Source organism: Oncorhynchus kisutch, linkage group LG15, assembly GCF_002021735.2.
Source record: "Oncorhynchus kisutch isolate 150728-3 linkage group LG15, Okis_V2, whole genome shotgun sequence".
Classification (NCBI taxonomy): domain Eukaryota; kingdom Metazoa; phylum Chordata; class Actinopteri; order Salmoniformes; family Salmonidae; genus Oncorhynchus; species Oncorhynchus kisutch.
The window spans coordinates 61,416,065-61,428,961 of record NC_034188.2 but is presented as its reverse complement, the minus strand read 5'-3'; the positions used below and the strand labels follow the sequence as shown (position 1 = coordinate 61,428,961).

General features: G+C 44.1%; 1 protein-coding gene across 3 annotated transcripts in view; it reads left to right on the top strand.

Moving 5' to 3' along the window:
* LOC109904821 (stAR-related lipid transfer protein 13) overlaps positions 1-12,897 on the top strand; it is an 89,374-nt gene that overhangs the window by 35,276 nt on the left and 41,201 nt on the right. The window contains exon 1 of one of the 3 annotated variants that reach the window (XM_031790699.1): positions 5,281-5,696. The exons of 1 other annotated variant lie outside the window; for it this stretch is intronic. In XM_031790699.1, coding sequence (XP_031646559.1) covers positions 5,573-5,696 — 124 coding nt within the window. In that variant the 5' untranslated portion in view covers positions 5,281-5,572. Of the gene's footprint in view, positions 1-5,280; positions 5,697-11,470; positions 11,820-12,897 lie in introns of those variants that run through there. One more of the 3 variants, XM_031790698.1, reaches the window with a different exon arrangement.

Sequence of the window (12,897 nt, the reverse complement as noted above, 5' to 3'; positions counted from 1 at the left end):
CTCTCGAGGCCACTTTGTAGGCCTTTGAGTGGTCACTCAAAGTCACTATTACGATCCTGAAACTAACAGTCTATTACAGTCTAGTACGACTAAAAGTTACATACTTTAGCAGCAGGCTGACTTACTGTCATACTGTTCGTGTTTTGGTGGACTACAGGAAAAGTAGCTGCTGCTTTTGCAACAGCTAATGGGGATCCTAATAAAATACCAAAACCAATGGTATGTGTGTGTCTTTGCGTGTGTGTAGGCTCTCGCTGGAGAACCTTGCTCCTACTCTCTAACCCCTAATTCCTCATTTTAACCTACATACAGACGACAAATTGCTCCTCTGGAAAAATAGCATCTTGGGAATATATGTTCAGGAAATGTGCAGTGCATGACTGAGACGGGCCTGTAAGAGTGGGGTGAGGGGGGAGTTGGGGGCGTGTGAGTTCCCTGGTGCGTCTTGTTTCCATTCGGTTGGGAGTGTAATCCCCCCCGACTATTGAGGGGGTGTGGCATGGGACCTCATCATCCAATCACAGAGCAAAATCAGCTTCCCCACATCTGGGATTTTCCCACCGTGCCGAACACACACACACACACACACACACACACACACACACACACACACACACACACACACACACACACACACACACACACACACACACACGAGAAAGGGAGAGAGCAAAGAAGTAAACTAGCTCTCTGAGAAGTTGCCAGTTTCTCAACGAGATGAGAAGTGAGTGGTTTGTGAAATGGCCTGTCCAAAACAAACATTGAGAGAGTCAGAGAGGAGATGAGGGGAGAGGGGGAAGCCCTGTTCCTGATGATTGATATTTCCTCTCTCTGCATCTTCCTCCTTCCCTGCTTCCCTCACTCCCCCCACCCCTACAATCGCTCTCTGTCTCAGTCTACCCATAATATTCTACAGAGATAACAACAACCTTTGTTCTGGGTGGTAGAGGGTTTCAAACCAAGGTTGGGGTCAATGCAGTGTGTGCATGTGTGTGTGTGTGTGTGTGTGTGTGTGTGTGTGTGTGTGTGTGTGTGTGTTCCTGCAGGTGGCATTCTGCCCAATGGGACCTGAACAAGTGGAGCTGAAAATAGTAACAAGCAGGTCAATGCTGAGGAGTTCCATGCATTGCATAGTTATTAGCCTTTAAAGAGGGAGCAACAGTGTGTTGTTCTCCAGTAAGATATAGCCTGGTGCTGACCCTGCAGTGTGTTGTTCTCCAGTATGATATAGCCTGGTGCTGACCCTGCAGTGTGTGGTTCTCCAGTATGATATAGCCTGGTGCTGACTCTGCAGTGTGTTGTTCTCCAGTAAGGTATAGCCTGGTACTATCCCTGCAGTGTGTTGTTCTCCAGTATGATATAGCCTGGTGCTGACCCTGCAGTGTGTTGTTCTCCAGTATGATATAGCCTGGTGCTGACCCTGCAGTGTGTGGTTCTCCAGTATGATATAGCCTGGGGCTGACTCTGCAGTGTGTTGTTATCCAGTATTATATAGCCTGGTACTGATCCTGCAGTGTGTTGTTCTCCAGTATGATATAGCCTGGTGCTGACCCTTCAGTGTGTTGTTCTCCAGTATGATATAGCCTGGTGCTGACAATGCAGTGTGTTGTTCTCCAGTATGATATAGCCTGGTACTGACCCTGCAGTGTGTTGTTCTCCAGTATGATATAGCGTGGTGCTGACCCTTCAGTGTGTTGTTCTCCAGTAAGATATAGCCTGGGGCTGACCCTTCAGTGTGTTGTTCTCCAGTATGATATAGCCTGGAGCTGACCCTGCAGTGTGTTGTTCTCCAGTACGATATATCCTGGGGCTGACTCTGCAGTGTGTTGTTATCCAGTATGATATAGCCTGGTGCTGACCCTGCAGTGTGTTGTTCTCCAGTATGATATAGCCTGGTACTGATCCTGCAGTGTGTTGTTCTCCAGTATGATATAGCCTGGTGCTGACCCTTCAGTGTGTTGTTCTCCAGTATGATATAGCCTGGTGCTGACCCTTCAGTGTGTTGTTCTCCAGTATGATATAGCCTGGTGCTGACCCTTCAGTGTGTTGTTCTCCAGTATGATATAGCCTGGTGCTGACCCTTCAGTGTGTTGTTCTCCAGTATGATATAGCCTGGGGCTGACCCTTCAGTGTGTTGTTCTCCAGTATGATATAGCCTGGTGCTGACCCTGCAGTGTGTTGTTCTCCAGTAAGATATAGCCTGGAGCTGACCCTGCAGTGTCAATCAGCCTGAACCCTATACCAGGGCAGAGAAATGAGCAGTGAATATCCTGGTGGAAATTAAGTAATGTTATCCCAGCTGGACACGGAGAGAGGGAGAAAGAGAGAGTGGAGACAAAGTTGAGCCCAAAAACTACCATGGGATTTGCGTGAACAGCAACCTTAGGAAAATCCTCTGCATTATCATTAACAGCAGACTCGTACATTTCAATGTACGAGAAAACAATGTACTAAGCAAATGTGAAATGAGATTTTTGCCAAATTACAGTACGACAGACCACGTATTCACCCTGCAGACCCTAATTGACAAACTAACAAAACAAAGGCAAAGTCTTCTCATGCTTTGTTGATTTCAAAAAAGCTTTTGAGAATTTGGCATGAAGGCCTGCTATTGAAATTGATGGAAAGTGGTGTTGGGGGAAAAATATACAACATTATAAAATCCATGTACACAGACAACAAGTGTGCGTTTAAAATTGGCAAAAAACGCACACATTTCTTTCCACAAGGCCGGGGGGGTGAGACAGGGATGCAGCTTAAGCCCCACCCTATCAACGAATTGGTGAGGGCACTAGAACAGTCTGCAGCACCCGGACTCACCCTACTAGAATCTGAAGTCATAGGTCTACTGTTTGCTGATGATCTGGTGCCTCAACCATGGAAGGCCTAAAGCAGCACCTAGATCTTCTGCACAGATTCTGTCAGACCTGGGCCCTGACAGTAAATCTCAGTAAGACAAAAATATTTGTGTTCAAAAAAAGGTCCAGTTGCCAGGACCACGAATACAAATTCCATCTAGACACCGTTGCCCTAGAGCACACAAAAAACTATACATACCTTGGCCTAAACATCAGCGCCACAGGTAACCTCCACAAAGCTGTGAACGATCTGAGAGACAAGGCAAGAAGGGTTTCTATGCCATCAAAAGGAACATAAAATATGACATACCAATTAGGATCTGGCTACAAATACTTGAATCAGTTATTGAACCCATTGCCCTTTATGGTTGTGAGGTCTGGGGTCCGCTCACCAACCAAGAATTCACAAAATGGGACAAATACCAAATTGAGACTCTGCATGCAGAATTCTGCAAAAATATCCTCAGTGTACAACGTAACACACCAAATAATGAATGCAGAGCAGAATTAGGCTGATACCCACTAATTATCAAAATCCAGAAAAGAGCCGTTAAATTCTACAACCACCTAAAAGGAAGCGATTCCAAAACCTTCCATAACAAAACCATCACCTACAGAGAAATGAACCTGGAGAAGAACCCCCTAAGCAAGCTGGTACTGGGGCTCTGTTCACATACACAAACAGGCCCCACAGAGCCCCAGGACAGCAACACAATTAGACCAAAAACCAAATCGTGACAAAACAAAAAGAGAATACTGAGCAAACTAGAATGCTATTTGGCCCTAAACAGAGGGTACACAGTGGCAGAATACCTGACCACTGTTACTGACCCAAAAATAAGGAAATCTTTTCATTATGTACAGACTCAGTGAGCATAGCCTTGCTATTGAGAAAGGCAGCCGAAGGCCGCACACTGCCCACAAAATGAGGTGGAAATTGAGCAGCACTTCCTGACCTCCTGACAAATATATGACCAAATTAGAGACACATATTTCAAAGAATTCAGGAAAAAAAACATTACAACACTATATATAGACATAATATGACATAATATTAAATATCTTTATACTTTTGGAACTTTTGTGAGTGTAATGTTTACTGTTAATATTTCATTGTTTATTTAATTTTTGTTTATTATCTATTTCACTTTCTTTGGCAATGTAAACATGTTTTCTATGTCAATAAAGACCTTAAATTGAAATAGAGAGAGAGAGAGAGAGAGAGAGGCAGAGAGAGAGAGGCAGAGAGAGAGAGAGAGAGAGGCAGAGAGAGAGAGAGAGAGAGAGAGGGGCCAGGTCAGAACTATCCATTATAGAAGCTGTCTGTCAGTTTTCAGCTGGTCATTGTGTATTATATATCTGAGAGAATTGTATTACTGTATCACTGCCTGCTGAGGTTTAGCTAGGTTGACATTATATGATAGGCTGAACAGGGAATAAGACAGTTATTACACTACTTTTACACTGTACTTTTGCTCATGGCGCCCCCAGTCCATTAACTCCATAAAGCGGTTTATGTTTTTGTATATGAAAGCTATTGAAGACACATGGAGTACTCTACTACAGACTGAACCGGTTGTTGCTCCCTGTCCTCTGTCAGTTGAACTTAATATGATATTGACACAGCAAAGTCACCTTGACGTCTGGTGTGATATTGACACAGCAAAGTCACTATGATGTCTGGTGTGATATTGATACAGCAAAGTCACTATGATGTCTGGTGTGATATTGACACAGCAAAGTCACTATGTCTGGTGTGATATTGACACAGCAAAGTCACTAAGATGTCTGGTGTGGTATTGACACAGCAAAGTCACTATGTCTGGTGTGATATTGACACAGCAAAGTCACTATGATGTCTGGTGTGATATTGACACAGCAAAGTCACTATGATGTCTGGTGTGATATTGACACAGCAAAGTCACTATGATGTCTGGTGTGGTATTGGCACAGCAAAGTCACTATGATGTCTGGTGTGGTATTGACAGAGCAAAGTCACTATGTCTGGTGTGATATTGACACAGCAAAGTCAATAAGGTTAACCTTTCCTCTCCTTCAGGGGGGTTTGACCTCTGATAGGTTTGTGTATCAGAAACAAAAATACACTTCATTTTAACTCACTTGTTTAAATTGTATTTTTACATAAAACCCGACATCTTTATGAATCCATTTTGATGTAGCCCTAATTCCAATTTTCCTGTAACATTCCATGGTCATTACCTATTAGTCACAAGAGTGAATGCTCTGTTAAGTGTAGTGAAAGTGAGAGTAGCCTGGTGAGTGAGAGGGAAGAAGGGAGGGAGGGAAGTGGAGGGGTGAAAGATAGAGGTAGGGAGAGAGCGCAGCTAGTATAGTCTATCTATGCATACAGACTGACCGTCACCGTGGTGGAAACTTCAAACAGCCACACATCTGCTCCTAGCTTTGTCTGGCACGGGGGCTGCGGAATCGTCCGGTCGATCCTTTTCTAAGGAGTGAGTTAAATATCGTTTAACTGAATGACTTGGCAAAGATGGATACTTAATACGGAACATCTGTTCGTTGGTTGAATGTATGGCTGGTTAATTAATGGTTACACTCTGTGGCAGTAACTCAGTACTAATCAGGCGAGGGGGCATCGCCGCGAGCGCAGGTGGTAAATCCAGGTGAATGAACCAATAATTGGTTCATGAGGACCGGGATTTGATTTATTATGGTGGACTCACGGATTTACTATGACAACTAAGAGCAAATCGATGAAACTGAAGCTGCGGCGGTGTTTCAGTGAGACGCTGCGCGATTCCACGTCGAAAGCCTGGGATCTACTATGGAAAAATGTCAGGGATCGAAGACTCGCAGGTCAGTCTCCAAAAAGTATCGGTGTAGTATTGAATAAACACAATATTTATTTGATTTGATTTGTTGTAAGAAAATACCCATTCTTAATTTTGTTATATTTGACAGATTTGAGCACAGAACGGTTTCTAACATGGTTTTATTAAACAAGTAGTTTAATAAGCCCACTAAATTACAAATCTGGCCGTTGTAGTTAATTTTCTAATCACAATGAACCAAGAGAATGTAAAGGGGAAATCAACAGTTGTTAGATTCATTGACTCTTGAAGAATATAAATTCCTCATATTAGCTTTGTTCAACTGCCACACCGCATCAGAACCCAACATATAGGCTTGTTTTACTGCAATGTCTGTTAACAAAGTTAATGTCAACAAAAACGATATAGTCTCAAAACAGGGTTACAACTATAATTGATATCATGGTTGGTCAGTCCTTGCATCCATAGCTCAGTCTATGTGGCCATTTATCCACCCCCATCCTCAGCTTTTTAACTAATATGGGAGGGGGACAACGCGTTGTTATTGTTTCTACTGCTGATTGGTGCTTTAAACTATTCATGATACCGCTCATTGGTTGTTTGACACAGGCAGCACAATTCTGATTTCTGATCTTTTTTTCACGAATTGGTCTTTTGACTTTTCACGTCAGATCTTTTTCTGCGATGATCTGATTAGTCAATAGACCAATTAGTGGGGAAAAAAAATCAGAATTGGGCTACCTGTGTAAACGCAGGCTATATGTACAGAATACATTCTGCACAGTTGTCCTCATAATTAGTCTTCTACAACAATCATACCCATTAACACGTGTCCACCAGGTGTACTTACCTTAGTGTCACATGGGATTTACCTCCCTCTTAATTATTCGTTTGTTTAAGGATCTTCTAATTTACAATAATAATTAGAATTTCCCAAAACAACTTATAATACAGTTTGACTTCTTATTCACTGCTGGTTGGTTATAATGATTCATTTGGATGAAATTAAAACAATATCACAAAATATGTGAGTAATGTTCTCACGTGTAGCACCAAAGCAAGACCCATTATTATCCCAATGTGAATTGAAGCTAAGCATGTAGGTGAGGTTTGAAACTGTGAGTTAGAGTCCAGACCCCCTACTGTCACTGCTGCTGAAGGCTGTACTTAATGGTTATAGGATGTTTCCTCGATTAGTTTGCCTCATAATTCAAATGTGAAGATTATTCATCCCAAATATCATTCCCTATATAGTGCACTACTTTTGACCCAGGGGCCTATACGGTTCTGGTAAAAATTTAAAAAAGTAGTGCACTATGCAGGGAATAGGATGCCATTTGGGACATCCACTGAGAGTTATTTCCTTCAGGTACCTTTCTGTCAGAGATTTAAAATACAGCTGGAGCTGCTTGCTGGGAGAATGATTTTGTATTTTCTAAGGAGCTCCTGAAGCTTGGTCTGTGTGTGTAGAGAGCCGAGTACACCACTAGGTGGTGCCAGTCAAATTATCCATACAGTAGGACAGCCCAGTAGTCTAGTAGGTTATGAAATATCTGAGTGGGATTCCATTCTCCATCTGTATTTCAATGTTATAATTATGTTATGTGATGGAAGTTGCCCTCAACTGTCCCTGGAGATTGTAATTGAATCAGATTGGTGTCAGTTCTGTCTTATTGCATCACTATGGGCTGGGTTTCCTGGACACAGTCCTAGACTATATAGCACTTTCAATGAAGATTTTCCATTGAATTTGGTTTTTAGTGCAGGACTGGGCTTCATTTGTGTCCGGGAAACCGCCGCTATAAGCATATTTTATTGCTACACTATACTGTAGGTGCTATGTGTGATCATCCTTCACAATATTGTCTTTGTCTTGTTTTAGAAGCATGTCTATCTCTGTTTCTGTGTATTTAATGTTGTTTAAACCCTGTCAGTCCATCTCAACTGTGCAGTACTGAGACACGTCTCTGATTTAACTGCCTTTAGAGCCCTGTGGCTGCATTGTTACTTCATTGTTGCTGCGTTGTTTGAAAGGTTGACACATGAATCCAACATTCTATTCCATATTTGTATCCTGGTGATATTCCATCCTCCTAGCCTTGGCCTGCTGTGTGTTTAGAAGCACTCTAAACAACGAGGGGCCGTTTGTGGGCTGGGTTTGGCTGGATACAGCTGAGTGTCTGGCCTGTGTGTGTGCATGCGTCGATCAGACCTGGCTGACTGGTGGTCTATTGCTTTTAACTGTCATAATGAGTCATCATTCTAACACATCTATTACATTTCTATGAGACCACTGAGTACAAGCACCTCTTTGGCAATGGTCTGGTCATAGAGATGCCTGTTGGTTGTGTTTTTACTGAGGAGGTATTCTAACATCTGTTACATGTCCTATAATCCAGCTCCATGAGAAGACCTGGCTGACATTGAGGGTCGTTTAAGCAATAAGGCCTGAGGAGGTGTGGTATATGGCCAATATACCACGGCTAAGGGCTGTTCTTATGCATGATGCAACGCGGAGTGCCTGGACACAGCCCTTAACCGTGGTATATTGGCCATATATCACAACTCCCCGAGGTGGTTACCAACGTAATTAGAGCTGTTTTGTCATCGGTTTGATATACCATGGCTGTCAGCCAATCAGCTTTCAGGGCTCGAACCACCCAGTTTATAATGAGGGATAAAGGCTCTCTTCAGTTAGCACCTGCTCTAGAACATGTGCTTGGCATGAATAAGAGACTCCCAGACAAGACTGCGGTTGCTGTGTCCTCAAAGTGAAAGCACCTGCTACAGTCATATCTGTCCTAGGGTTTCTCTCTTTGAAATGTCCTCGGTTCTTAGAATCAAAGAGGACATTCCTACTGCAGCCCAGCATCAGACCCAGTCTAAAGGGTTGATTATTTAGATCATGGGGTGGAATTCATCCGTCATTCTGAGGCTACCACAGGACAGGAGCCAGACCAAAGACAGAGCCATGCAGGGCTACCAGCGTCTATCTCTGAGTCACTCGCCACATCAAACCAGACCAGAGCCTAAACATTTACCCATTTTACTATATTCTCTGATCAGTCCTGGTTCCAGCCACCTGGTAATACTACTTCCAACCTATCACCACAGAGCACCTATCACCACAGAGCACCTATCACCACAGAGCACCTATCACCACAGAGCACCTAGCACCACAGAGCACCTAGCACCACAGAGCACCTAGCACCACAGAGCACCTAGCATCACGTAGCTCAGACTACAGGAACGCTCAGAACAGTGCAGCCACCCAACACACCAGAGACAGGGACCTCCACCCCCTCACTGTGTGTGTGTGTGTGTTTAACAGTAGAGTCAACCTGAACAAACAGCTTATCCACAGTGTAACAGCTCCTGGTGTAGCCAGTCAAAGCCAGAGGTAGTGCATGAAAGCATGCAGAGGGTTGGGGGGCTCTGAAGTGAGCTAGGGGTGAATGGTGGTCTTTGTTGCCCAGGGAGGGTCCTACCAGCCAGAGGGACAGGGGCTGTTTGGCTGCATGCCAAATGGCACCACCCTATTCCCCATATAGTGCACTAATTGTGACCATAGCACTAAAGGGAATAGGGTGCCATTTGGGAGGCTGTTTATTTTGGTGGTGTGCTTACTAGCAGCCCCAGTCCCACTCCTACCCCTGTCCTGTTCCAGTCCCATGTGGAGCCCTGTGCTGCAGGTTACACAGGCAGGCTGTGTGTTGAGAGGCTGGAAACCACCAGAATGGCCCGCTGTGACGGGGAGTGAGTGGGTCTGCTCTGTTGGGATGTGGACTCTATTTTAAATGTGAATTATGACTTCTGTTGTTCCATCCTATTCCAAACGCAAAACCACTACTGGAAAGTTATCAAGTCTCAATATATACTTTTATTACTATTTAGTTTAAACTTCACTGTTGACAACTGTATCTTATCATCATATCTCATTCTCAAGTGTTGTGGCGGTAACCTGGTACAATATCTGTTTAGTGCTCTAGAGAGCAGAAACAGTCTGACACTCTGGCTATTGTAGTGGGGCTGTTTCAATGAACCAGAAAGCTTATTAGGGTCTGTATTAACCAGTACCAGTAACCACCTTATTAGGGTCTGTATTAACCAGTAACCACCTTATTCGGGTCTGTATTAACCAGTAACCACCTTATTAGGGTCTGTATTAACCAGTACCAGTAACCACCTTATTCGGGTCTGTATTAACCAGTACCAGTAACCACCTTATTATGGTCTGTATTAACCAGTAACCACCTTTATTATGGTCTGTATTAACCAGTAACCACCTTTATTAGGGTCTGTATTAACCAGTAACCACCTTATTAGGGTCTGTATTAACCAGTACCAGTAACCACCTTATTAGGGTCTGTATTCACCAGTACCAGTAACCACCGTATTAGGGTCTGTATTCACCAGTACCAGTAACCACCGTATTAGGGTCTGTATTAACCAGTTCAAGTAACCAGTAACCACCTTATTAGGGTCTGTATTAAACAGTGACCACCTTATTAGGGTCTGTTTTAACCAGTACCAGTAACCACCTTATTAGGGTCTGTATTAACCAGTACCAGTAACCACCTTATTAGGGTCTGTATTAACCAGTACCAGTAACCACCTTATTAGGGTCTGTATTAACCAGTAACCACCTTATTAGGGTCTGTATTAACCAGTACCAGTAACCACCTTATTAGGGTCTGTATTAACCAGTACCAGTAACCACCTTTATTAGGGTCTGTATTAACCAGTACCAGTAACCACCTTTATTAGGGTCTGTATTAACCAGTACCAGTAACCAGTAACCACCTTATTAGGGTCTGTATTAACCAGTACCAATAACCACCTTATTCGGGTCTGTATTAACCAGTAACCACCTTATTAGGGTCTGTATTAACCAGTACCAGTAACCACCTTATTAGGGTCTGTATTAACCAGTACCAGTAACCACCTTATTAGGGTCTGTATTAACTAGTAACCACCTTATTAGGGTCTGTATTAACTAGTAACCACCTTATTCGGGTCTGTATTAACCAGTACCAGTAACCACCTTATTCGGGTCTGTATTAACCAGTACCAGTAACCACCTTATTCGGGTCTGTATTAACCAGTGTAGAGTTGAGATTCATTATAATCCAGGTGTTTAGGCTCAATGGTTTCTTCTTCACAAGGTGCCACAGGTTTCCTGTCCTGTTGACCCCCACTGTGAATGGAGACTGGCGGGGAGTGGTGTTGGAGTATGGGCGTGGGAAGGGGCCTGGGGGTGGAGAGGGGGTTGTTGTGGAATGGTGGGGGTGGGGAGGAGATATTAGCATTCTCCCTCTCGTTCATCTCTCTCCTTCTCTTCACTCTCTTCATTATTTTTCCTCTGTCTACTCAGCATGGCAAAGAGACTCCCTTATCCTGACTAAACTTGGCACCTGTGTGCAGGTCCACTCTCCACAGCGTAGGATTGTTTTTGGGCAGGGCGGGTCCTAACATTACTGTTTTTCTAAGCCCTCCCATTTCCTCCTCTCTGTCTTGTCCTCCTGCCTCCCTCCTCTCTGTGCTTACTCAGTTCACAGGCATTCTTCTGGTATTTATATTTCCCTCCAGACCAGCGTTCAGGCGTTCAGTCGGTTCCTTTCCCTCTCTCACACAGACAGACACTGGATAGAGCTCAGCAAGGTGGGCAGTACTCCAAGTACTGATCTGCCACTGGCTGCTGTCCGGTCACCTGACCTGGAGAGGTGTAGTGTTGTGCTGGCACTCCTCCTCCCTCCCCTCTAGCCTTTCAGCTCTCCTTCCGAGCCCCAGCCTTTCAGATCACACTGGGCTGCTAGCGCCTGGATGTGAAGCCTTCTGCTGCTGGATCCTGTCTGAGAGAGTGTGTCGGTCAGGGGCCAGTGTAGTGTGTGTGTCAGTCAGTCTAGCAGTGCCAGTGCTGTAGTAGTAGTCATGTACAGGGATCTGTCTGACAGAGACACTGAGCCCCAGGGGCCAGGCAGTGAGTCTCTGGGCAGCAGTATGAGTCAGGACAGCCAGGACTGTCTGGGCAGTATGACCCAAGAGAGCCAGGATATCTACCTAAGGATGGACCACCACCGCCGTCGCTCCGGATACCGCCTGGGACGCATGATTGCCCGGCAACAGCTACTCCGGAGAATAGCTGGAGGTAGGAGGAGGAGTGGTAGCTCTGGTTCAGGGTGTTATGTACTGTTTGCTGACAGCCTTAAGCTTCAGCAAGCCGCACATAACACCCAGGACTAGAGCTAGTTGAGGAGATACTGTAGTAGGAGTGGTGGTGGACACTCCTAAGTATGAGAACTTCTGGACACTCATAGTATTATGATGGTGGGTGTTGACCATATGAAGGCTGGTGTAGACAGACATTGTGAAGGACAATCAGATAGTTCCTTGTTCCTCTGTGAAGTTCAGCGACAGAGAGCCATAGTCTGTCATGGTTATCTAATCAGCCTATAGCTTGATCTAGCAGCAGCCCTGCTCTGCTAGTGTGTGTGAGGACATGAGCGCTAGCTAGTGTCTGTCAGTGTGTAAGGACATGGCAAGGTGCTGTACTCTGTCAGCCAGGAACCAACTCTAGTGTTGCTTAACGTAATAACACATTTAGCAAGCTGTGTAAAGGGTGACTAATATTGTTGTTCTAGACTAGCACACCACAGTGTTCCTACATACCAGAGGGTTGATTATGTGCACAATTCCCTAGATATGTAAGACATAATGTGTCATTTGGTGTGGTAGCTGTGTTGTATTGATCCTAAATAAGATACGCAAGTTAAGGCAACAGCACAGGAAGTGCAGTGTGTTGGGAGCATGACACGCTATTCCTTATCAGCCCCACCTGAACCCTGATAGCTGACCTACAGTACCTTCAGAAAGTATTCACACCACTTGACTTGTTCCACATTTTGTTGTTTAACAGCCTGAATTTAAAATGGATTAAATGTAGATTTTGTGTCACTGGCCTACACACAATACCCCATAATGTCAAAGTAGAATTATGTTTTTAGAAATGTTTACAAATGAATTAAACATTTAAAGCTGAAATGTATTGAGTCAATACGTATTCAACCCCATTGTTATGGCAAGCCTAAATAAGTTCAGGAGTAAAGATGTGCTTAACGTGTTACATAATAAGTTCCATGGACTCACTCTGTGAGCAATAATAGTGTTTAACATGATTTCTGAATGACCACCTCATCTCTGTACCCCACACATACAATCATCTGTAA